The following is a 26,484-nucleotide window of genomic DNA, read 5'->3' as shown; positions in this document are numbered from 1 at the left end:
CAAATAGCATTTACAGCGTAAACAAAAACGAAAAGTTTTTGGAAAATGTGAAAGGTAGTATGGGGAAATGAAAATTGCGAAACATTGCATACAAAAGGAGTTTTATTTAAATGTAAATAATTTATATCAAATTTTCTTTTTTATAATATTATAATGTTGTCAATATTGCTGTTGTTGTGTGAATGTTCAAGTGAATTGGTATAATATTTTTTAAAAAGAACGGTCAAAATACAAAACAAAATTAAAAAAATTATAATTAATAATAATAAATACGCCAAAATTAGACAAAATGTTTTATTAGCATTATAATTGGTTTTGTGTGGTATTTTTGATTTAATAAATTCAGTAGAAATGAATATAAAAAATTAATTAATAATACGCCAAAATAAAATTTAAAAAATATTCTTATAATTTTCGACTAATTATATATTTATATGCAAAACTACGCATTCTTTTAGCTAAAACGATTTGCGAATTATTAATACAAAATAAAAAGCAACAAAAATTCTGAACATATACGCCAACGATCGACAAAATCGGAGTAAGGAAGAATTTGATAAGACAGTCAATTTCAAATAAAAGTAAGTACCAACAACAAATTTCAATTCAGTTAAATATGTTTGTGTGTATATGCATAAGTATAGTGTGTTTATAGAATTACAAACGCACATTTTCTTCCATCTGAGCTCATAATTAAATGTTAATTAAATTCTTCATTGTAAATATATGTACATATATTTTTTGTATTCCATTAACTACCACCGGCTCTTTTTTCACAAAATTTACATGTGCTAAGCGTTTTTCAAGCGGAAGTATGCATACCATGTTTAGTTTGTATATTTCAAGTGAACCGCGTGGCGGCGACAAATATGGTACCACGGGGCGTATGAATTATAAATAGTGCTGTCATGTCTGCAATTTCGTTTGATGTTCTATGATTGTTTCGAGTTGTAAGCAATGTAATAATTTTAAGTGCAAGAGTGCGCAAATTCTCACATATATTTACTGAATTATGTTATGTATAACTTTTGTTCAATATCTTCATTACCTAAATGGATTCAAATTTTATAACAGATTTTGGAAAAAGAATTTCGACAAAATAATTTTGGAAAAAAATTAAAATAAACTGCATGCTCTAAGTTGCTTTGATTTCGACTAAATTGTGCATATCAAAATAAATTTGGCAAAATAATAAAACGTGTCGCTTAATTATATTTTTATTCATATGAGTCTTCCTGTAACATGTAACGTTGACAGTTTAAAGTCAAAACACAATTTGTTAGTCGCAAATTAAAATTAATAATTATTATTACTGCCATGAGGTTAGTTTAGGTTAAAAAGTCGTAAAAACGAATCTCCCATAGACGGCTGGTATTATTGACTGAAAAGACTCTCAATTTCCGAATTTCCTCAAGCTCCGAATTTGTTGAGTTGGCAAATGGTTATTTCGCCGCAGATATAACTGACGAGATATTTCAACCTCAGTCTTGCAAAAGCTGGAAAGAGGAGGGGAAAGTTAGAGCGCCACAAAATTCAAAATTTTATAACATTTTCCATTATAGCCAGATCGGACAAAATAATAATTTTTGGGCATTTAAATTAAAACACCCAATATTTATTACAATTGAAAATTACTATATAGTGGTCATTTAATATATGGAGTAACAATATAAATATTTTTATGCTATAAAATAACTGACTTTTGAACATTCAATACTTAACAAGGGCATTAAGCTTGTTAGCTTTCAATTAGTAAAAGTTTTTAATAATTTTCCATTGAAAATGAATAGTATGATGCATCACATGACAAAACATTTCATCAAATACATTTATTTTTCGTGTTTTCTTTAATTATCGTTGTTTTCCAATTTTTTAATGTTCTAGAGCGAGGCACAAATTCCTCCGTTAACATTTTTTTTGTTAAGATTTCAATCTGGCCATCCCACGTTTCCAATTGTTAAACGTCAAAACCTAATGAACTTTGACAGCTGATCGAGTTCAGGAGGTTTTGACGTTTAGCAAGTGCTCTCTCACTTCCAATGGGAGATGAGTTGGGCATCTCTTTATGTCTGGCAAAAGTATCCATATCAAGAGCAAAAAGATCAGTGAATTACCTACGTTATACACTAGCCCAGAAGATTTTCGCAGAAGCTAGCTGTTGACCAAGGCATGCTAAGCTCATGCGAAGTCCAGAGGTCCAGCCGCTAGAATGCAAAAGACCAACAGAGGTCCAATTCCTTCCAAACCGGTGCAATCGAAAAAAGGGCGCCCTCTCTTACGAACTCATCGGCTTTTCAGCGAATCTGTCATGACCAGGTTACAGTATCTGATTAAAAGCAAAACAGAAAGTAACAGTTGGACGTGAAAATACTCAGCAGGCATTTAAAAATATATTCCAATTGCATTTAAGATAGTGTATTTGTGAATGTTCTATGTATCAAGAGTGGGAATTAGCACTAAACAATAGAATACTCAACAATGGTCGAACTAATTAATAATTCCCAAGTTTCCAAATACAATAATTTAATAAAAATTTCCATTATAAATACATAACTTTAAAGTAAATATGTAATAATTTACCTTTGGCTACAAATATGCTTAGTAGCCCGACACATAATTTTTTGCAATTACTAATTATTAACTTATGCATTATTCTATTAATAGCTTATAATCACATTTGTTTTATATTCACAAAAGAAAGTTATTATTAGACACTTTTATTAAACTAGCTCGGGTTGCCGTCTGATGCCGGTTTCTAACCCACATATTCATATGTGGTTATACTTAAGTAGTCTTGACCGCAAATTTTGCAAAAAAGCGAAACAAACTAGTAAATTTCTTAAGATTTTTAGCATCGTAGGTAGCAAAAGTAATTTATTAGATTTTGCTGATCTCACGTTTAATACGAAAGAAATATACAGAGCAACGCTAGAGAAACTTGCACGCCCACATGTCATTCAAAAAGATAAGTACTATATAAATGAGTAGTGTGGATATATAAAAGTACAAATGTATATAAAGGGTGATTTTTTTGAGAACAATTAGTTGGTAAAATAAATTTTCTGTTAAAAAAGTTTTCGATAAGTGAAACTGATTTTGGAAAGAAATAAAATTAATAATATTAATGAATTAATAATGTTAATGATTTAATAATATTAATTTTAATATTATTTTTTATTTTTTTTTTACCTAAATAAGGATTATTCTTAAATCTCTATTGGTTAAACCTAAATTTGAACGTTTTTCTGTTCTATGCTGACTTTAAGAACTTCACCAAATTATTTTTTATTTGTAAAGTCCCAAGACTTACAATTATCCATGTACTTAGTCATTATACATACTTAAATCCACTACATTTGAGACTTCTCTCAATTGATAGAACTCGGGTTGGCTTGTTTCGTTCCAAATAAGAATTGAAAATTATTTCTTTTTGGTATTAAGTGGGCATAATTTGTGGATTTCCTTTCTCAACATAAAGTCACATGGATTTCCCGTGAACTGCTAATTTTTATTGTAGAAACTAGTTGTAATTAACGTAGTTCTCTGCCCCAGATTTATATTGTTGTTGCAGCGGAAGCAAACCGTTGAAGACTCGTATATAATTACAATAGAAACCCAGGAGAAGTTTTTGCGTACTGTGTAATTACGTAACTGGAAAATTCTCCGAGTTAAATTAGATGCTAGATTTGAACCACTGCGCAGTGAGACGTACTTTATGTACTTGAGTACTATGAGCACCTAGTTGAACTTGACAGACAATATTTAGCCTTTTTATACTTGTTGCTACAAAGTATAAAAGCTTTGTTCACCAAATGTTTGTTTGTTATACCCGAAACTATTCGAGATACATAAATACAAATATAAATAAATGATCAGAATGACGCGACGAGTTGCAATTCGGGTGACTGTCTGTTCATCCATCCATGTTAGCTATTACTTGAGTAAAAATTAAGATTTTTTCATGCAACTTGGTACGAGTACACATGTTCCCAATTGAAAATAGCAAAAAGTGTGATAACTCACTAAATAAGTATGAAAAAATCATAAAATTTCACCGGCTTCCTGAGAGCTGGTGTCAAAATTGGCTCTAACTCGTGAATAAATGGCAATGCCATCGAGTAAAGAAGACCCATAAAGAATTCAACAGTACTCAATAGAGAAGAATGAAACAATGGAACTGTTTTCCAAGGACGAAATTTTCACAGTTGGCTCAGAGAGTGAAATAGGAACAAAGCGGGCTTCTTCTGTAGTAATCCATACACAGAAGGGAGCTTCATACTAAATGGTTACCAGGATAAAATTGTGGGCATAACAGAAGGTACCAAGTGGACTTCTGCTCTAACCACCAAGTACATAAAACCACCAGTTGATAGCCATGCGGCAATTAAAGCTAGGTATGTAGGTACGAGTGCTGCCACATTGGGCTGAATTGATGCATTATCGTCGGACTTCTATAAACTTGCTGTTTCGTTTCATCTTTGCGCTCAAACCACTTTATGCTTTCGATGAAACTACTTATGTCCGCTATGCGTTTAGTGGACAGTCATTCAAGGTATGGTGTCTGATGTGTTCCAAATATTCTGTGTCTGGTTTGTGCTAGAGATGGACACTCACAGAGGAAGTGGGAGACTGAACCATATCTGGTGCTGGCTGAGTTTCGTAGTCGGATAGAGAGATAGATTTCGAGATCATCGGAGTATACACCCGCACCTACTCCGTAGTCCATTTTGGACATGGTGGTATAGGTAGAGACTGCATAATACTCTTCTAGAAAAACTCTTCTCCACTCACGTCTAGAGGGTAGTCTCATCCGTAGTGACTATTAAAATCTAACCTTGGAGAAATATAGTATATATGTATATATATAGAAATATGTGCATAATCCTTCCTATGCCAACCTTATAATTTCTGTATTCTTATAGCAGAACATGCAGCTATTCCCCGAGTAAATACGTCAATGGGCAGCTGATGCAGGAGTGTATTGAGTACATCAGTCGGTCATGACCTTATAGCACCCTGACAGGCTGGTCTTTGTACTCCTATTAGTTTCCTGTTATCAAAAAGTTTCTTTATGTCAGAATTGGCCTAATGACGGCCGTTTACAACCACATATAACTATTTGGTCATTTAGAAAGTCCATATATGCTTTATTTGATCTGCTTTCAATGTTAATCTGTGTTAGGTTATGCAAGCAGGCTATATCTAGACCCTCAGTGTGTAACTCGAAGAAGGAAATAAAAGGGAAATCGAGCTGGCCCTAAGCTGCCCTGAACCATTCAGCTCCTTCAAAGGTTGTTTGAAGCAACGAACCCTAGAGAAACACCTCAGGTCTTGGAACACTAGCAACACGGGACACTCCACAAATTTACTTTGGAGTAGTGTTGATGGTAAACTAACCAAAAAGCTCTTATTTCTAAGAAAAAGGCAATCAAGTAATACTATAAAGGTCATCACAGGGCACCTACTCTAAAGATCTCATCTGCAGATAAGACTTAATTTGGCTACCACGGGAGCACAATGATTCTAATGATGGCCTAGGTATGACCGCTTGTGGTTTAGCGCTCTCTCGCGTACTTCTTTAACCAACCAACCAAGTGATTTCTTAAACATAATGTGGTGTAGCGTTGAATATTAGTGAAATTAATGTATACTTTGGTCTTAAACTCTTCCTTAATACTATGAATTTGTTTGGTTGGCTTTTTTCATATACTCCATATATTAAATTTAATGTTTTTGGTTGAATTTATACTACATTTAAGTCATTCGGAAAATATGCCCCAGCTTTAATCTTACTTCTTTCATATAAAATTTGGTTTTTGTTCTAACATTTGAACAATACACAAATAATTCAATTGTTCTGAATAAAAAGTAATTTGAAGAATAAAAAAGACCTACAAAAGATTTTCTAATGCAAAACCACAACCCCTACCAAAGTCACTTTTTACCTTGCAAAAAATTGGTTACTTTTCACAGTTGTGACTACACATTGAATTGCCAATCACTCAAAAACGCATAAGCAAAATTCCAAAGAAACTGAGCTCTGACTTACATATATGGCATAAATATCTTCTTTACAATTAACATGCACTTACTCATACATACATATATTTATATGCCATATGCAAATAACTAGTTATATAAAGTTATAAATATGATTGCTCAAGGTTAAGTTATTTATTTATTTTGTCGTATATAAAAACAATATTTGCAAGAGTTCTCTTCACTTCGGCGTTTTAATATTAGCAAAACTTGGTATAAACTTAAGTATGTGCGTACAACTTCAAGTCGTGGTTGCAAAATGAATATATTTATGCATAACCAGTCCATTGAGTGTCACAAATAATGTCTACAAGTGCGCCTGTGCTCGTACAATATTAATATTAGTTCTTTGGACCGACAAGCAGAAGGTGAAAAAAAGAGTTTACACAAACTTGCACGACGTTTTTATACTCATAGATGAGCAGTTTACTACGGCAGGTATATGTATCTCTGCTTATTAGTCACTTACTGCTTAGAACTTCTAAGCTTTACACAAATTTCAATACTTGTTATTTCGTTAATGAGCTTTGGCGGATTTGGACATATTAATTTGTATCTATGAGTATACAGGAACGACAATTTATTAATATGTATATCCACATAAAAGTGCAACAACATGCTTATGGTGACTAAATTTTAATTTTAGAATTGAATTTCGATAAAATGAATAATGTCGATTTTCTACGAATAGACCTAATACCTAGTATATAACCGGAAATTATGCAAGACGCAATTGAAATGAATGATTTTGGCTAGAAATATGTATGACGGTTCAATTAACTGTTTTCTTAAATAATTGCATTAAAAATTAAAAGCCATTAAAATATCTCTTACATTTTAGTATATCCAGCTCAAATTTAGTATTATTATTTGGGAAAGTGCTGTCAAGTACAAAAATTTGTATGCATTTAATAAAACAAGAAAAAACGTCACCACCTTTACTTTAACACTTTTCTCTGGATTATTTCGATTACATTAGTACATAAGTATGTGTGTTTAAAAAAAATCCGAAAAAATAACGGGAAATGGCTTGCAACTATCGGAAAACGTTCCTTCTAGCTACGCTGCTTGATATGAACAACCTTCAACTCGAATTGAGGTAAGGGTTTTTATGAAAATCTTTGTATTGATCGAAATCCGAATAATGCGAACATCACTTTAAAATACGTTAGTGTAATAAACAGGATAACTGAATTTACGAAAAGACAGTTATATTAGTGTTACCTGATATCCAATTTAAAAAAAATATATTTATTAAAATGAACAATACTCCTTTTTTCCTATTAGGCACTTTGTAGGATGATGAATGACCAAACTATTTTTTGCAGTTTCTTGTAGATAATAAAAAGGTGTTTCATACCACGACTGGAACTGTTAAATCAATTGTTGCTTGCATTCCATATATCACAGATTTAAGCTCCATTTCATTATTTCACTTAACAGTATATACCAACAATAAAGTTATCGAAGTTAAAATGCTCAAATAATTGTTTGAGTATTTTATTTTACGACTAAATACTGTTAAGGGGGTATTCTGATCTAGAAGCATGAATTTCAGGTAATTTTTAAAGTGTCGTAAAAAAAGGCAATTAATATTTTTACTATCCATTTTTTTATTAGTTATTTGTTAATTTTAGAAGAGTACAGAAAAAAATTAAAAACTAAAAAAAGTAAAAAATTTCAAAAATTATGAGCTGACGAAGTGGGGGGTCTCTAAAAATTTCCACATGACCATACCCATGATATCAACCCTCCTAGTTATCTGAAACCAAAAAAAAAGATGATTAATCTAGAATAATGTAGCAATGGCTGGAACTACGGAAAAGTGGGAAAAAATTTTTTTCACAAAATGGCGACTGCCTGAAAAAAAAAAGTTCTTTTGGATCACTTTTTCTGACTATTTCGAATTTTTTAAAAATAATAAAAATACAAATTTGGGGATGGGGCTGGTTCCAACCATAGACAAGTCTATAAAGAAGACTCTATAAAAATTTCAAGTAAATCGGTCCAGTAGAACTTGAGAAATCGTGGGTAACGTTTCGAAAAAGTCAGTTTTGAGAAAATCGCGTTTAAAGTTTCGCGTAAAGTCTTTTGTTCGATTAGTTCTGGCCGAACCAATTCGGATGTCGGGTCAGAAAAATGCCTATATCTCCGAAAATAATTTGAATTTTGAAAAATCCTCTTGTACACATATATTTGAATAGTTAAACTTTGAAAAAATAAAAAAAAATCGATCTTTTTTTAATTTCTAGACCAGAATACCCCCTTAAAATCGGACCACAACTGTTCAAACCACCAGAATACTATATATACCGAATATTTATATAATAATAAGTGTCTATGGCCGACTTTTTTTTATCGAAATATTGCTCAATCTATGAATTATATTATTGAAATTCAGAGAATTTTTTCCCAATCATAACGTGGCCTTGTGTCAAAAATGAGTAAAATCGGGTCAAAACTTAACTTAGCCTTTATTTCGTATGGGTAAAATCCGTTCAAGACTTCCCTAGCCCCATACATTTAAGAAAAGGTGATCCATTTTAAGGTACCCTACTTTTATTTAAGAAAAAAACACAGAAACTACAAATTTAATGGGGAATGTTTATTATCTTTCGGAAGAATATTCTTTGACATTTATTTTTTTGGAGATTACTCTTTCAAATGTTGGCCACGCCGACGTCTCAGATGGTCTATCCGTTTTGCTCCAAGGTCTGATTCGAAGCGGGATTGTCGCCTACTCTTTAAACTTTACCTCTCAGAAAAAAGTCGAATTGTGTGATATTACACATGCTTGGTGGCAAATCGACTGGCGCAAAACGTGAAATTATCTGCTTACCGAAGTGTTCTCTCAATAAATCCATTGATTGATGCAATATGCGGGAAGTAGAGCCGTCTTGTTGAAACCAAATATCGCCGAGATCACGAGCTTCAATTTCAGACATCAAACAGAAATATAAACGGATGATTTCACTGGCTCACAAACCACACCAAACCTTTGTTTTTTCTGGATAAAATGGCAGTTTTTGAATCTTCATACCGGCTTCATCGCTGAAAGGATGGAAATTGGAAGAAATTTTCAAGAGCTCATAGAGCGAAGCGATGTCGCCTGGGAGGTTCGAGCGGCTTCAGTTCATACACAAGCTGTATTTTGTACACTTTCAATTTAAGATCTTGAAGATTTAAAATACGCCAAGACGTTTCATACGTCAGTCCGAGTTGCAGCGAACGGCGCCGAATCGACTCTACACGGTCTTCGTGTACACTCTCAGCTGCGGCTGCTATATTTTCTTCACTGCGTGCTGGACGTGGTCTATTCGGTCGAATAGTATCCAATAGTGAAAGCTGACACGACTCACATGTGATCCGTCAATAAAGGCTATTGATAAAGAATACCTCTACTTGGTTCGCTTCAATTTGACTTTTATCCAAATATATTGATCAACATGTGAGTTATCTTAATGAAATTCAGAGAGCATCTTTAACTGGTAATAGTATACTGTGGTGCTAAAAGAGGTCAAAAAGGTAAATGTTTTTCTTAGCAGCCACATAATACAAGTATATCTAATACAAGTATAAGAATTTCAAACTTCCGGTTGGCTTTATACCACATATTATACATATATCGTCGATATGTTAGATATCTTGAATATACACACTATAGTTTAATGCCGAAAAAGTGCTTTTAATAAATAGTTTTGCTAACAACTGAAAGTGATTCTGTAGAACTTGATTTTTTTATTTTTTTGGAAATAGTCCAAATTTCGAAACATAAAACATTTTACGTAACAACCTTAATGCCATTTTGTTAAGTTTTTTACGTTTTGAAATATAACGTTAGCCATAAGTAAGTTTTATAAAAAATTGCGGGTAACCACTAAAGCTGTTTAATTAATATAATTAGGGGTTTCACATAGTCTCATAAAGTTTTAAGTTATAACGATCCGAAAACATCGCGTCATACCCATTTGAGAAAATTAAAAAAATGAGTTCTGGGGTAAAACCGTTTAAATGCGAAGCACTGCATTGACGTGGTTTGATGCGAGGAACTTCCGAACTCGAATCAATTTGAAGTTTTGGGAGAATATTTGATACATATTATACCTACTATTTTACACTGTGCAACTATCCAGATGTGCTTAAAACTTACTATCCAAAACAGAAGAACTCATCATAACATTCGAAATTGGTTTTTCTTGGATAGTCTAAAATATTGGTTTTTCATACTACATGGTAGAGGTTATACTCTGCGAGAAGATTCCATTCCCATCTTTTTGAAACCGAAAATAATAGAAATATTTTATTAATCATTAGCAGATCACTGCATTAGCCATCCTACATACTTGTGGGGAGAGGACCTCGTTTAGAGGATGAGATGTGAACTTTTAATATTATTTGTATTCAATTTCGCACAAGACGGCTTCTTAGAGAGCCACCTCGGCTAGTGAGCCGCGCTGCACTTTATTTTATGGCATTGACTCCCCTTCCTTGACCCAATGACGCATATATCGCATATTAGTTGCAGCGTAGTCAAGCGGGTCGCCGCTAGCCATGTGATTTTTTTCTAATACTTACAGTTTAAAACTCGTGATATCTTTCGAATCAACTATTTAAAAAAGTTATATAAAGGTATTGAATCTGTATTGAATATGAAGTAATTTATTTTGGTAGAAATGAAAAGCGTTTAGAGAGGCGGCATTTTTTTTTAATTAAAGAACACTTATTGTGACGAAACCATAACAGTTAGACCTATGTTGTCGCGACATTTTCTATAGATAATCATACGACGATGGAGCAGACGTTCCATTGCCCGACCATGAAGAATTTCGAATAGCAATTACCCGTCTGAAGAACAACAAAGCGGCGGGGGCCGATGGATTACCGGCCGAGCTATTCAAACACGGCGGCGAAGAACTGTTAAGGAGCATGCATCAGCTTCTTTGTAAAATATGGTCGGACGACAGCATGCCCAACGATTGGAATTTAAGTGTGCTCTGCCCAATCTACAAACAGGGAGACCCCATAGTCTGCGCCAACTACCGTAGGATAAGCCTCCTCAACATCGCGTATAAGGTTCCATCGAGCGTTTTGTGTGAAAGATTAAAACCCACCGTCAACAAACTGATTGGATCTTATCAGTGTGGCTTTAGAACTGGCAAATCAACAACCGACCAGATAATCACCATGCGCCAAATCTTGAAAAAGACCTGTGAAAGGATAATCGAAAAGGTGCTGCCTTTATGCCACGATGTCTGAATTTGGTATCCCCGCAAAACTAATACGGTTGTGTAAACTGACGTTGAGCAACACCAAAAACTCCGTCATGATCGGGAAAAACCTCTCCGAGCCGTTCGATACCAAACGAGGTTTCAGACAAGGCGACTCCTAATCGTGCGACTTCTTCAATCTGTTACTGGAGAGCTGCGGAGCTAATTAGAGAAGGTACAATCTTCTATAGTAGTGTACAGCTGCTGGCGTAAGTCTATGATATTGATATCATTAGCCTCAACAACCGCGCTGTTAGTTCTGCTTTCTTCAGACTGGACAAGAAAGCAAAGTAAATGGGTCTGGCAGTGAACGAGGGCAAGACGAAATATCTTCTATCATTAAACAAACAGTCGTCGCACTCGCGACTTGGCTCTCACGTCACTGTTGACAGTCATAACTTTGAAGTTGTAGATAATTTCGTCTATTTAGGAATCAGTATAAACACCACCAACAATGTCAGCCTGGAAATCCAACGCAGGATAACTCTTGCCAACAGGTGCTACTTCGGACTGAGTAGGCAATTGAAAAGTAAAGTGCTCTCTCGACGAACAAAAGCCAAACTCTCTAAGTCGCTCATAATTCCCGTCCTGCTATATGGTGCAGAGGCTTGAACGATTACAAGAACTGATGAATCGACGTTGCGAGTTTTCGAGAGAAAAATTCTGCGAAAGATTTATGGTCCTTTGCGCATTGGTCACGGCGAATATCGCGTTCGATGGAACGGTGAGCTGTATGAGATATATGAGGACATTGGACATAGTTTAGCGAATTAAAAGACTTGGCTAGGTCATGTTGTCCGAATGGACAAAAACACTCCAGCTCTGAAAGTATTCGACCCGCCGGGGGAAACAGAGGAAGAGGAAGACCTCTACTCCGTTGGAAGGACCAAGTCGAGAAGGACCTGGCTTCGCTTGGAATATGCAATTGACGCCACGTAGCGAAAAGAAGAAACGACTGGCGACTCGGCTATAATCGCATAAGCGGTGTCTACGCCAGTAAAGAAGAAGAAGAATCATATTTTATGTTCTACTAAGTCGTAATACATTTTTGTTCAATAATCAGTAGTACTCGCAGCGCACATTGTTGGCTTTTAAGAATCCCTAAATGTTTGATATTAATAATATAGTCTATGCTCACCGGAGAAAGTATAGCTTCCCAACGGTGAAATAGTATAGCGATTTTGACCTCGGACCTTTTTTGTAGCAAATAAAATTTTCTACAAATTTGTGATGAACATTTTTTCTATAGCTCTTGTCATTTACGAGATATATACAAAAAAATGCGAATTTCATGGAAAAATCGGGTTTAGAGCCCCGTACCACCTCGCCGGTGTGAGTTACGACTTTGTTGCACTGGGAACTTTTGTAGAGTGAACAATTCTGAGAAACATGCGTCTAAAGTCAAAGCGATGCTATGAAATATCTCTGATCTGTAGGAATTTAAAGATAAATAATCACGATTGTAGTGTATTTTCTATGGAAAATTTTTACATGCCTTGGTCCAGTTCTTAATGTTAATATTAAGGGCTAAAATTTTCAGGGAATTTTTTTTAGGGTATTTCCAAGGAATTTTCATGACGGGACTGAAAAAATTAATAGTTCAAAAAAAAAAAAAAAAAAAACACCCAATACTACATATAATGATTTTCGTTTTTCTAACACACCTTATACCGAATATATCGGTCAGTGTATGAATTAGAATAATATACATATATAAAATTAATTAGATTCCGATCCTCTGGTTAAGGTTTTATTCTTTAATGTATTTCTCTGGCTTTGATTCTTGCAAGTTGCAAGAGTATAAAATTTTCGGTTGCACCCGAACTTAGGTCTTCCTTACTTCTTATAAATATGCACTTATTAATTTTAATATCTTTCTTTTGCAGTCGAACCAAGGAGAATTCTTCATATACTTGCGCCGCTTAAAGCCATTAGGCATTCAGCAATATACTATGTATATGACAGCATAAATATATTCAAATTGTATTTAGATTTGTAATGCAAATTACTTTGTGATATTTAAAAACAAAAAACACTCATTTTAATTGAACTGAAGCTTCAACATTAAAAAGTTATATTTTGAAAATTGTGTTGAAACAACAAAAAAAAACCAAAGATTTTTATAATTTCACAAAAAAGTGTTGTAAGTTGTAAACAATTAGCAAACTAAACGATATTAGACACGTGGTCAAAGTTGCCAATTACAAATAAAACATTGAAATGGCGGAACAAGTGGAACAATCGCTCAACAATCAACAAAATGACGCGCGTAAAATACGCAAATCACCGGAATTTCAACCGATGCCCAATCTCACACCTGGCGCCATACTCAGAGAACGCAGTTTTGTGCGCACCTCCAATCAACAGGTAGGCAAATGCAATTAATTTCATATACATATGTATAGTAAGTTGATTTTGAATGGAAAACACATTCTCGAGGTATTATGAATACATAACACAAATGTTTGCATACTCATATGCATATGTTTATACATACTTGAATACATACATATATGAGTTTTCTTCACTTTCGAAACTTGTGCAATTTGTGTGATTTAGGTTTTTCGGATACATTTATTTAGAGAACACTCGTTACCGCAAAATTTACCGAACATTAAGCAATAAACATTAAGCATGAGGTTATGTTTAATTTCTTTCTCTGAGTACTTATTTCACAGGGTGGCTAAAAGTACCATCAATCGATCCAAGTTAAACTGTATTCGAGCTATTCACCTTTAGATCTCATGTAGGCCATGTTTTAGAAAAAAACTTTGAAGCCTCAAAACTTAAAGTAGAGTATGGGTAAATGAAGCGTCGGTGGTCTTATATTACTGTAGTAAGGAAGCTAACTGAAAATGAAGTAGTTCGTTCTATAAAACATGCTGGACGTGTAAGACGAGCGGCTTTATCCCTGAAAGGACATTAATTGAAGTATATAGTGTTGAGTGCAATACTCTTCATGTTGACTAATGGTGAGTAGCGGTGGATAGCGGGCTAATGATTTTTCAATTAAAATAGTGCTTTTGGTTTCTTGACGCTTTTTGGGAATGAGTCGAATAAAGCTACGTTGTAAAATCCTAACATATTATTAGTAAATTTCTAATCACCCTATTTAAAATTAATAATGAAGTCCTTTGTCGATTTTGTTTCAATCGTGTGAAAAAATGCCAAATTAATCACAAAGTTCAAATATAATAAGGCTTTAGAAATATTTTTTAAGATGTTTTTAAGGGGTCAGTAGGGTAATTTTTTTTAATTTTTTTTTTTTTTGCATTTTCTGTTCCCTTATACCTTTAGAATTAATGTAGAAACCCACTTTACCATTGGAAGGTTTCGAAAAGGCCCAAAAATAATAATACCGTTCGATGTTCGGAGCGCTCGGAGTGCACACCTCAAATGGCGGACATGATTCCGGTCGAACTCTTCAACCGGTTTGCTTATTATACCCTAAACAGGGTATATTAAGTTTGTCACGAAGTTTGTAACACCCAGAAGGAATCGTCGGATACCCTATAAAGTGTATATATAAATGATCAATAAGTCGAGCTGAGTCGATTTAGCGATGTCCGTCTGTCTGTCTGTCTGTATATATACGAACTAGTCCCTCAGTTTTTAAGATATCGTTTTGAAATTTTGCAAACGTCATTTCCTCTTGAAGACGCTGCTCATTTGTCGGAACGGCCGATATCGGATCACTATAACATATAGCTGCCATACAAACTGAACGATCGGAATCAAATGCTTGTATGGACAACTTTCAAATTTGACAAGATATATTCACGAAATTTGATATATGTTATTTTCTAAGGCAACAATGTAATCTCCGAAGAAATTGTTTAGATCGGTTAACTATAGCATATAGCTGCCATACAAACTGAACACATAGTTACTAACAGAAATGCACCTGTGCAGGGTATTTAGCTTCGGTGCAACCGAAGTTAACGTTTTTTCTTGTTTTTTATTTTTCTCAATGTTCACACAACGCCTGGCTATCGTCCCAACGTTTTTTTTATAATTTATTGATAACTCTATGACAAAACTTATGTAAAACAAGAAAAAACGTTAACTTCGATTGCACCGCAGGTAATATACCCTTCACAGGTGCCTTTCTTTTAGTAATTATGTGTCCAGCTTGTATGGAAGCTGTATGCTAAACATAGTAATCCGATCTGAACATTTTTTTGGAGATTATGTTATTACCTTAGCAGTAATCCATGTCAAATTTCGTAAAGATACCACGCATTTGACGTGAGTGACGAAAGTTTTCCATACAAGCGCTTGATTTCGATCTTTCGGTTTGTATGGCAGCTATATGCTATAGTGAGTCGATCTGGACAATTTCTTTCGATATTACATTATTTCTATAAACAATAACTCATACCAAATATCGTGAAGATATATCGTTAAATGAGGAAGTTTCCATCTTTTTTACTTTTTTATTTATCAACATTTTTTCATGATTCTAGTAGGGACGATAACCATTCACAAACCTTTTAAGAATAAATTGGGGTTTTGTGTTTCAGATGATCCAAAACGTGAGAAATCGTGTCCGCCAGTGAAAAAACGCATCTCATTCACCCATCCATTTCTCCGACAGATGTCACCAAAAAAATCCGAAAACATTTGTTTATACACTCCACGATATACCTCATGATATGTGAAAAAAGTTCTATTGTAGAATAAAATTTTCTATAAAAAAATGTCAAAAAAATAGGCCAGATTACCCTACTGACCTATTAAAAATTGTTGTCAGCTAAAAATATTTTCCGAGAAAGTGCAAATTTTATCAAAATTTGAACGTCTATGGATGAAAAACACGAAAAATAGCATTATTCAAAGTTCTGTCTATCTGAGGCTATAAACTTCTTTTCGACCTTTCTGGTAATTTGTGAATTTCATCCCAAAAGCACTGCGCCGGCTTGGCGACCAAAAATAAATCAAACCAATTTTTGATACCACGTTCTGACGTGAATCGTATTTCAGTGAGGACGTTCAGAACCGATTGGAACAAATGGTAGTCAGAAGGCCAAGGACTGACCTTAAGGACAGCAAAACTTCCCAGCCGCTGTTTTCCAAATAGCTTTTAACCGGTCTTTCAATATCTAGCCGAGCGTAATTATGGTGGAAAAATATTGCCTCGTCTAGTGGTGAATTCCCGGCGTTTTTCAGCAAACGATTTTTAAAGTGTTGTTGCCGGTAGGGTTCCTCATAACGGTATCAGCTGATTTTAGAAGCTAATAATGCAGTACGCCCTTCTGATCCCATCATTTTGAGAATTGTGGAACTTCAGAAGTAGCGTGGCTTCTAGTTCCTAAATTTTATATACTTAATATCGAAGGTATTTTGTAAAAATTCACTTTTGTTCGAACCACCTCATGAAACTTGTAGGTAGGTAGATTAAGGGGGGCGGCAGAACATCCTTGGCCCCGGGCGCCCGAAGTTGTAGTTACGCCACTGATTTTTTGCATTTAGGGGTGTATGAATGGATCTATTTTTCATCAACAGTTATAATCTGATACAAAAACGACTTATTTTTGCAGCATTCAAGCAACATTTCTGAGATGCAAAATCGTCTTTCAACTTTACTTTGCTTTAATTCACATAGCATTTACTTTTCTTGCATTTGAATGTATTTAGCAAACCACTTTTAGAAAGTTCGCTCAGATAGAGCATTTTCATCATAAACTTCCACCAAAGTGCAATGACTTTGCTAGAGTTTTATTCATATTATAGTAATGATGAAGAACATCCCGCGAAAACACTTTCCCTGGTATAAAGTTCGACATACTTGTATTTAAGTTAAAAAAATGCTATTGTTTGTGCTTCAAATGAATGACAGAAAAAGAGCACAAGGGCAGTAGCTCTCCAACGCATGCTAAAAATATTGGAACAATGAAATAATAATAATCAAGTTATTCTACTGTTCTTTAGAACTACTCTAAATTTGTCTGATAAACTTTACTCTCCAGATTCACTTACTGGAATGCAACATTCCTTGTTTGGAAAACTTTTTTATTTAAAAAGTAAATTTCACGAAATTTGGCACAAATTATAAGCCAATACATCGCTCCAAGTTTGAAATAAATTGTTCAGATGTAACTACTACTATTAGCAAAAATAGTATGACTTTGTTCATAATTTTAAAATTCTCAATTTATTCTTCAAAATCTATGTAATCCACCTCAAAGTAATACCTCTTGTCCCAATACACTTGTGCCTATGTTTTTTCCAATTCTTGAAACAGCTGTTAAAGTCAATTTCCGGAATAGCCTTCAATGCGTGTAGTAATTCACGTTTAATGTCCTTAACTGACTCGAAACGGTTTCCCCTTAGCGGTCGTTTGAGACCCGGAGCTAAATCAGGTGATTACGTAGGTTCCGACACGACATTGTTTGAAAATTTGGCGAAAAACTTTCGGAAATTAAATGCAGTATGCGACGGTGCATTATCATGGTGGGAAAACCAAGACTTGTCGGCCCATAATTCCAGCCTCTCTTTACGAATAGCTTCGGGCAAACGATGCATAATACTCAAATAGTATTTCTTGTTGACAGTTTGGCTGGTCGGAAGGAATTTGGAGTGCACCACAACTCAATAATCGACGAAAATTGTCAACGTAACATCTATTTTCGACTTGCTTGAACGGATTCGGTTTACCTTTGCCACGATATTCGGTCGGTTGATCGTCTGTTTCCAGGTCCAATTCTCATCGTAAGTAATAATACGTTGCCTGACATCCTGGTAGTGGGAAAGCATTGTTTCACAGACTTTGATTTTGGAACCAATCGTTTTTTCACTTTTTTAGGCCTAAATGATCTTTCAAAATGGTTTTCACTGATCCTTCTGATATTCCAACAATGTCAGTAAGGTCTCTGACTATAATTAGGCGATTCTCAAGCACCAATACTTTTATTTTATTAACGTGTTGATCATCAGTTGATGTTGATGGCCGTCCTGGACTTGGTTCATCACCACGCCTTCTCGACCTTCTTTGAATCATTTGTACCAAAACACTTTCTCGCGAAAAACTATTATAACCGAAGGACTTTTCCAACATTCTGTACATTTTAGGCACCAGAAATTTGAGTCCTCACATAAAATTTAATGGAACTTTTTTGTTGAATAATTTCACTCATCGTAAAAATCGCTGAATGCAATGTGTACTTCGGAAAGACAAGCGTATACTAAACACTAATGATTATTTTGATGTGACATTTGGACGAATGGGTTTTTGCGCGAAATATAAATTAAAATAATTAAAAATTAATTAAAATTAATAATTTTAATTTTTCAAATATAATAAAATCTGATACAAAGAATATTCAAATTATTTTCTTTTAACTTCCTTTATAGAATATCAACAAAAGGCGCAGTCTCGCTTTCAATGTACAAACTGCTGCAAATCAACACGGGCAAATGCGTGGAAAACCTGCTATAGACATCTATAGACCACCGAGTAAGTGTGAAGCTCTTAATATGTTTGACAAGCTTATACTAAAAGTGTTATTTAGAAATAATCAGATATAATTAAAATGCCAATAAAAATTAAGTTTCAATACTTTAGAGCTAAAGTATTCGAAAACATGAAAATCTCATTGGTTCACATACGTCTCCCCTTATAAAAGCTTCTTGTCTTTAGTGCTTTTTGAGGCTATAGATGTTTAGAAAAAAGGATGGCTCAAGACGAAAAAAGCTGTTATACATTTAGCTGCGTTTAACGTTTATAGCCGTATACCAGAGATATTTCTTTGTTTTAATTGGATATGTTAGAAGTATATTTTAAAAACAGTAGACCACCTGAGGAACCGATACGTTAAAATTTACATGAATTACAGTTAACAGAGTTTCCACACACATTTTTTATCTAATTTACAGGCAATTTTCATTTATGTTAAGAAATATTTTCGAGGGTTTGGAAAATTTCTGCAATGATAAGTAGAGAAAAGAACCACTATTGCTGGATATAACATGAATAAGGTTTAGACGTTAAAAAAGGATCATTATAAATCAGTGATTATTGCTTTGCTTAAATTATATTCTATATACAATATTTTATTCGGGGATATATCCATGATTAAATCTATGACACAGTGTTTTCCCATTTTTTGAATTAATTGATTGACCAAACATGGATGCAATCAGGTTAAGAAAAATTTCCCTTTGGTTGATTAGAGTTTAGTTTGATCCAGGCAATATATTGTTAGATTTTATTATATCATTCTGAAAAACCGAAGGACCCAAAAACCGACTTTTTATTTTATTGCATAATTTATTTCTTATGTATATGAGGACCCTGCGCCATAGCTTTTTGGACTCACCCAACATTAATGAACAACTCTAATGCTTTCTTTTTTTAAGCCAGGCGTTTTCGTTTTTAAAAGCTGCGCTAACTTAAATAGTATCTACTCCAAGCGGCTTCGAATGCTTCAGCTGTTACATTGCATGTGCTCCACTTTTCGAAATTCACTTCAAAATGAAATTGCCGACACTTTCTTAATCGAAGCATTTTTTCCTTTCTGTATTTTTCCGAAATTTCACACCATTTGCATACCGCATCCCACACCCATCTACGAAAACGTACTATCTGTGTTTATCATATTCGATGGTACAATTTACCACAATGGTCGAATGCAATTCGAAATGTGTTTGTGGCAAAAAAAATCTGTTCTAAACGCATGAAATACCCAGATGTTCGCAATGATGGCGGCTCTTCACCGGCAACCTTAAATAGGTTAAACATTAATGCGCAGGAGTTCCAAATGGGTAGTACGAATGCCGCGCGCACCACACCTCCACGTGGAGATGGAAATAGGGCTGGAGATAGTCGGTAAATACTGCCTGTCGCAAGGCTTTGCTAATAGAATTTCGCTTTCGATTTTCCATTTACAGAACTTAACTTCAACCTACAACATTCTTCCAGTTCATCGGCGGTTATTTATCCAACGGCGACTTCACCTCAAGGCTTAGTACCACAATCGAAATCATCGGTAGCACTGCATCAGCAAATGCAATATATGGCAGCCACAAATGCGATGGCCAATCGTCGACAGGCGGGGCTCTCCCTGGGCAGTATGCCGATGACAACGAACCCGATCGGCAACAAGATGCATCATGTGGGCGCTCATCGACCCATTTTGGTCACACATTCACATCCGTTGGCCGTGAATCGGTTTTCGGGTGGTGTGTCACAACAAATACCACTAATTAACTCACCATCCAGTGGCAATATATTACACGTATGTATAATACACTTTATCAGTTACGTATTTCTAATATTATTATGAATTAAATAAATTTATGTTTACAGCAAACAGCGAATACGAATCGTGTAAAATTCGCCAATGAACCACACAAACATCACAGCCATAAGAATGGACAAAATCATCTAAGTCACGACTATCAACAGCAGCAACAACAATTGAATGCCATGTCACAATATGCCGCCGCCAATGGCATCAGCGATTCATATATAAATGTGAGCCCGCTACAGCGTTCGAAATCGTTGTCTTCAGCAGATGCTTTGACACGCGGCATTGCTGGCCTTGGGTTGGCTTTGGGCAACGAGGTGACCGACATCGGTCAATTCAGCCCTGACATACAGGCATTGATCGATACAGCTTTGGACGATCCAAATAAATTGAATTCGCGCGCTCTTATGGAACTGACGTCACACTTCATTAAACGTGCCGTTGAGGGTCGCCGCTATGCTTTGCCCATCTCACGTCTCTGTCTAAATATTATAGCCAAGGAGCAGAAAGAGACTTTCTTGGAAGCCCTCTTGAATACGTGCCGACAGTGGTATCAGGAGCGTGAAAAGGTAAATAAACTGTACATTTATTTTGATCGTAGCTACCAAGTTGGCGTGTCAAAAAGTTGTTAAAAACAAGAAAAAACATTAACTTCGGCTGCACCGAAGCTAATATACCCTTCACAGGTGCATTTCTTTTAGTAACTTTGTGTTCAGTTTGTATGGTAGCTATATGCTATAGTTAGCCGATCGATTTCTTCGGAGCTTACATTATTACCTTAGAAAATATTCTATACCAAATTTGGTGAAGATACATTGTCAAATGTGAAAGTTTTCCATTCAAGAATTTAATTCCGATCGTTCAGTTTGTATGGTAGCTATATGCTATAGTTAGCCGATCTGACCAATTTCTTCGGGGCTTACTTTATTACCTTAGAAAATAATCTATACCAAATTTTGTGAAGATACTTTGGGCAACGAGGTGACCGGACATCGGTCAATTCAGCCCTGACATACAGGCATTGATCGATACAGCTTTGGACGATCCAAATAAATTGAATTCGCGCGCTCTTATGGAACTGACGTCACACTTCATTAAACGTGCCGTTGAGGGTCGCCGCTATGCTTTGCCCATCTCACGTCTCTGTCTAAATATTATAGCCAAGGAGCAGAAAGAGACTTTCTTGGAAGCCCTCTTGAATACGTGCCGACAGTGGTATCAGGAGCGTGAAAAGGTAAATAAACTGTACATTTATTTTGATCGTACGCTTCTTTCTTCGTGACAAACTTAATATACCCTGTTCAGGGTATAACAAGTAAGGAAGAGCTAAGTTCGGGTAAAACCGAACATTGAATACCTTCAGGTACATAAAGCCTGTTAGTTATGTGGGGTCTAAGGCGAGTTTTTACCTGATATTATGCATTATAAGCACAAATATCAACCGTTTTAAGAAAAACACGCACTCTCACTTTTATTAAGATAACTCACATATTGACCGTTGTATGCGGTATAAAGTAACCCAAAAGTTGGAAACCTTTTTACTAGGTATATGGTGGCTAAAGGAAGATCCCACTCAAGCCATTTGTCGTACACAGACATACAACTATTAGGAAAGAATTCTGAATCTGACACAATGACCTATATTATCGATGAAAAGTCAACTATAGGTACTGGAGTCCACATATTCGGTATCTAAGGACTGGAACAGTTTTTTTAGACTTGGACAATAGGAGTCTCTGATAGCTCTTTGGTCTTTTGTCAAGTGAGGTGTCAGCCTGGAGCCTGGCCTTTGGCAATATAGATCATAATAAAGACTGCCCTCTGGTACCGCCTTTTCCTCGCCTGATTTGGGGATTTCTTTCTCTTCTTGCGTTGTTCGTCTTTTTTAGGCGCCAGTGTACTTTAGTTGGTATTCATAGCTGCTCTAGAAGTGGGGGTTCCGTATTTATACTATGAGTCCTTTGGCAGGTACATCCTGGAGCCCTCTTAATCGTCTCTTAACTGGAGGAAAGGAGGGTGTCTTCAACGAACTCCGTTAGGGGTCCTGGAGTACTATAGGTCATTGTCGACCGCTGAATACCTTGGCTTACGGTGCTGCTATTATAGGTATTCTCATACTACCACAATAGGAAATCGGAGTAAGACCGAAGCTTTATTCGTCCATATCCCCATTACGGCAATTATGAGGTGTCTCTTTTACTTCGTAAAAGTAGTAAGTGTACCCAATTGGGTGCATCCTTTACGATTAGTTAACCCCCTTCGCCACGGCAAGGCCACCAACGCTGAAGAAGTTTTTAACAACAATATATTTTTTCTCTTTCAGTTACTATACTCCATACAAGGCATGAAATCGCCGTCCCGTCTACGCTTTACCGCTTTCATGGCTTTCCTTACCGAAATGTTCTGTCAACTTAAGCGTCGTCAATTACAACTTCGTACTCAACGTGAAGGTGCACCGCCACCATTGGTCTTACTGACGTTACTATCCAAATGCTGCGAAGACTGTGTCAAGCCACCTGTGCGTTCGCTGTCCGAGGTGAGTATACATACATACTTTATAAGTCAAGTCGAAATATAAAGCAAAAGGCTAAAACCGGAAACAATTTGTATACGTTGAAGAAAAATTTACACAATACACAACAATAAAACTTTCTGAACTATGGTGAAAGGCTTCTACAGGCTTTTATCATCAATCTTAAATAAATGAAATTTTAAATTAAGATTGAATAACTAAACTTCGAGTCAATCTTAAGGCGTACGGAATTCCTGTAATGACCATACATTTTGTTTGTAATGTCAGTATGTTATGCCCTGAGGCTAGACCGCCAACCGTCTTTTCGAGACCGTATGAGTAGAAAGCTTGCGTGTTTTCCTTCTACTCCATTCACATGTTCTTGGCGATTCTGCATGCCCTTAAGGCATTCCATCTCACCCTGATACGTCTGTTAGCACTTACAGAAATTTCATTGTGTGTCCTTTTTAGCGACTTGCGTATTTCCTGAACTGGTACGGTAGCCAAGTGGATGGCACATTTAGTAATCGTACCGGCTATTTTGCTTCCCGGACACAAAGCGATGTGGGATTAATTACCCGTCTCATCAGCTTTTCTAACTCCAAGGGCTTCTGCCTGTAACCTTATTGTTGTAATAAGGCAGCTTGAGATCTAGCTTCACTTTTTGTCTTGAAACTTTCTCACTAAGCTAAACCGATCCCCTTCTTATCGAGCTTTGCCCGAAGATTCTTGTGAAAAACTCACCTAATGCTGCAGAGCTTTCTATTGTAATGTTAGTAGGTGTCAGGTTGCGTAACCTTTCTATTGCAGCCTTTGGAGTGGTTCTTAGTGACCCCGTTATGAAAAGAGCAATTCGCCGTTGCATTTGCTACAACGATTTCCTGTATAAGATTTTACTGGCAATGGTACATCACACCAGAGCACTGTAAAGCAAGATTGACTGTTCATCGCGCTAAGAACTTTCCCATCATTAGTTTAGCTACATATGTCATCTACATCAGTTTGAGCCCTCTTACGTCAAATTTATATCATATTTGATTATTAAACGAAATTTTACATTGTTCTTTGTTTTTGTTTTTTTTTGCAGATCGAATGCCTTTTCTATGTTCTAACCTGTATCGGGCAAGATATGGAATTGCAGTTGCCGCAACAATTGGAATTGCTATTGTCGCTGGTGCGTGATGCTTTCTTGAATGCAAGTGACGCCGCACCGGCCATTCGTCGCACCTTATTGCAATTAATTGAGCTACAAGCGTCACACTGGCAATTGCCCGGAAACACTGTCTTATACTACTATCCATCGGCAAAGTAGTGAAAAGGCCAACACCACTCACAACTCAACTCAACTCAACTCAACTACCACTTGAACCAGACTCAACTTTTGTTTGCACTCTTCTTGAAACTGAAACTCCTCAGTGCGCCGGACGCTGCGCAGCGGCTTCGTGTTCACGCAATCATTTCAATTTTTATTATGTACTCATACACTGTATGTGGCACTTTACTGTTAGATTAATATTTATACATATGTACATACATACATATATGTATGTAATTGCAGTTGTGCCTTTTATTATATTTATTTTATTATGGAATAAGATAAGAGTGAATATTTTTTGTGAAAGCATTTATTGAAAATGATGCAAATTGTATTAAAAAAGCTAAGCGCCTGCACTGACTTGCGAAAAGCTTCTAAAAAAGCCAACATTAGTAGTAAATATAGGCTGAAACTATGCATATACATATTAATCGTAATTTCGGAAACGTACTAACCCTAAAGAAAGTCTGTCATAACACACTTTCTTGACACATGACAGAAATAAAATTTCATTGGAAAACAATTTTTACATTTTCATTGTTTAGGAAAAAACGCAATATTTTTTCAATTCGTGTCAGTAAGTTTTAGAACATTTACATACATACACACATATCGTATATAGCGAACCTATACATTATAATTTTTTAATTGTTTTTCGTCTGTGAAACTTTAGACATTTAACAAAAAAAATGAAATTTATTTATTTTGTATAATCGTACTCCTATAACTTCATTAAGTTTCTTATGTGTAGAAAGATAGAGAAGCTCAAATTATTTATAAAAACACACAATTGCACTGCACACTCGTATACAAACCTTACAAAAATATTATAAAAATATTTCTCTAAGGAAATAAGCGTAAAAACTATTTCTTTAATTAATGCACGTGAAAAATGTTTAACAAATAAAAAATAAGAAAAAAATAAACTTTAAATACTAGTCAGAGAACAAGAAACCAGTGGTACTTTTCTTTAAGAGAAACTCGTGAGTAATTAACACTACTTTACTCCCGAACTAACAGGTCTTCTTCTTCTTCGTTATTGGCGTAGACACTGCTTACACGGTTATAGTCGAGTTAACAACAGCGCGCCAGTCGTTTCATCTTTTCGCAATTCGACGCCAATTCGTGATACCAAGTGCAGTCAAGTACTGCCCCGGCAAATACTGCGTCGAATACTTTCAGAGCAGGAGCGTTTTCATCCATTCCGACGACATGATCTAGCCAGCGTAGCCGCTGTCTCTTAATTCACTGAATAACGCAAATGTCGTCTTGTAACTCATACAGCTCATCGTTCTAACGAAAGCGATATTCGCCGTTGCCAATGCGCAAGGAACCATAAATCTTCCGTAAAACCTTTCTCTCAAAAACTTGTAACGACGACTCATCAGATGTTGTTATCGTCCATGCTTTTGCACCATATAGCAGGACGGGAATAATGAGTAAATTATAGAGTTTGGTCTTTGTTCGTCGAGAGAGGACTTAACTTCTCAATTGCCTACTTAGTCCGAAGTAGCACCTGTTGGCAAGAGTTTTTCTGCGTTGGATTTCAAGGCTGACATTGTTGTTGGTGTTAATACTGGTTACGACTTCGAAGTTATGACTGTCAACAGTGACGTGAGAGCCAAGTCGTGAGTGCGACGACTGTTTGTTTGATGATAGGAGATATTTCGTCTTGCCCTCGTTCACAACAAGACCCATTTGCTTCGCTTCCTTATCCAGTCTGGAAAAAGCAGAACTACCGGCGGTGTTGAGGCCAATGATATCAGTATCATCGGCGTACGCCAGCAGCTGTACACTCTTGTTAAAGATTGTACCTGCTCTAGTCAGCTCTGCAACCCGAATTATTTCCTACAGCACTAGATTGAAGAAGTCGCACAATAGGGAGTCGCGTTGTGTGAAACCTCGTTTGGTATCGAACGGCTCAGAGAGGTCCTTCACGATCCTGATGGAATTTTCGGTATTGCTCAACGTCAGTTTACATAGCAGTATTAGTTTTGGGGGATACCAAATTCAGATATCGCGACAAAAAGCCAACTCCTTTTCATACTGTCCAAAAAACCTACTGAGATAGTCAAAAGAGCCGAAACCGAACCAGTTAAGGAA

General features: G+C 35.7%; 2 protein-coding genes across 4 annotated transcripts in view; both read left to right on the top strand.

Annotated features, from left to right (window-relative positions):
* Positions 1-491: 491 nt before the first annotated feature.
* LOC120767204 lies at positions 492-24,652 on the top strand. Of its 2 annotated transcripts, XM_040093011.1 has the most exons (8): positions 492-581; positions 13,193-13,673; positions 18,660-18,762; positions 19,995-20,133; positions 20,227-20,542; positions 20,614-21,123; positions 22,878-23,090; positions 24,154-24,652. In XM_040093011.1, exons 2-8 carry the CDS (start codon positions 13,527-13,529, stop codon positions 24,376-24,378), a joined length of 1,653 nt encoding a protein of 550 aa, XP_039948945.1. In that variant the 5' UTR covers positions 492-581; positions 13,193-13,526; the 3' UTR covers positions 24,379-24,652. The 2 variants fall into 2 exon arrangements, with proteins under 2 accessions (XP_039948945.1, XP_039948946.1); XM_040093012.1 differs by lacking the exon at positions 19,995-20,133 and having other exon boundaries at positions 20,196-20,542.
* The window catches only part of LOC120767205, a 59,726-nt gene continuing 33,739 nt past the window's right edge, over positions 498-26,484 (top strand). For both annotated transcript variants that reach the window (XM_040093014.1, XM_040093013.1), the window contains exon 1: positions 498-581. The gene's annotated coding sequence lies outside the window, so the exon portion shown is untranslated. The remainder of the gene's footprint in view (positions 582-26,484) is intronic.

Source organism: Bactrocera tryoni, chromosome 2 (assembly GCF_016617805.1).
Source record: "Bactrocera tryoni isolate S06 chromosome 2, CSIRO_BtryS06_freeze2, whole genome shotgun sequence".
Taxonomy (NCBI): domain Eukaryota; kingdom Metazoa; phylum Arthropoda; class Insecta; order Diptera; family Tephritidae; genus Bactrocera; species Bactrocera tryoni.
The sequence above is the reverse complement of the archived record's forward strand: the minus strand, read 5'-3'. Positions and strand labels throughout refer to the sequence as shown.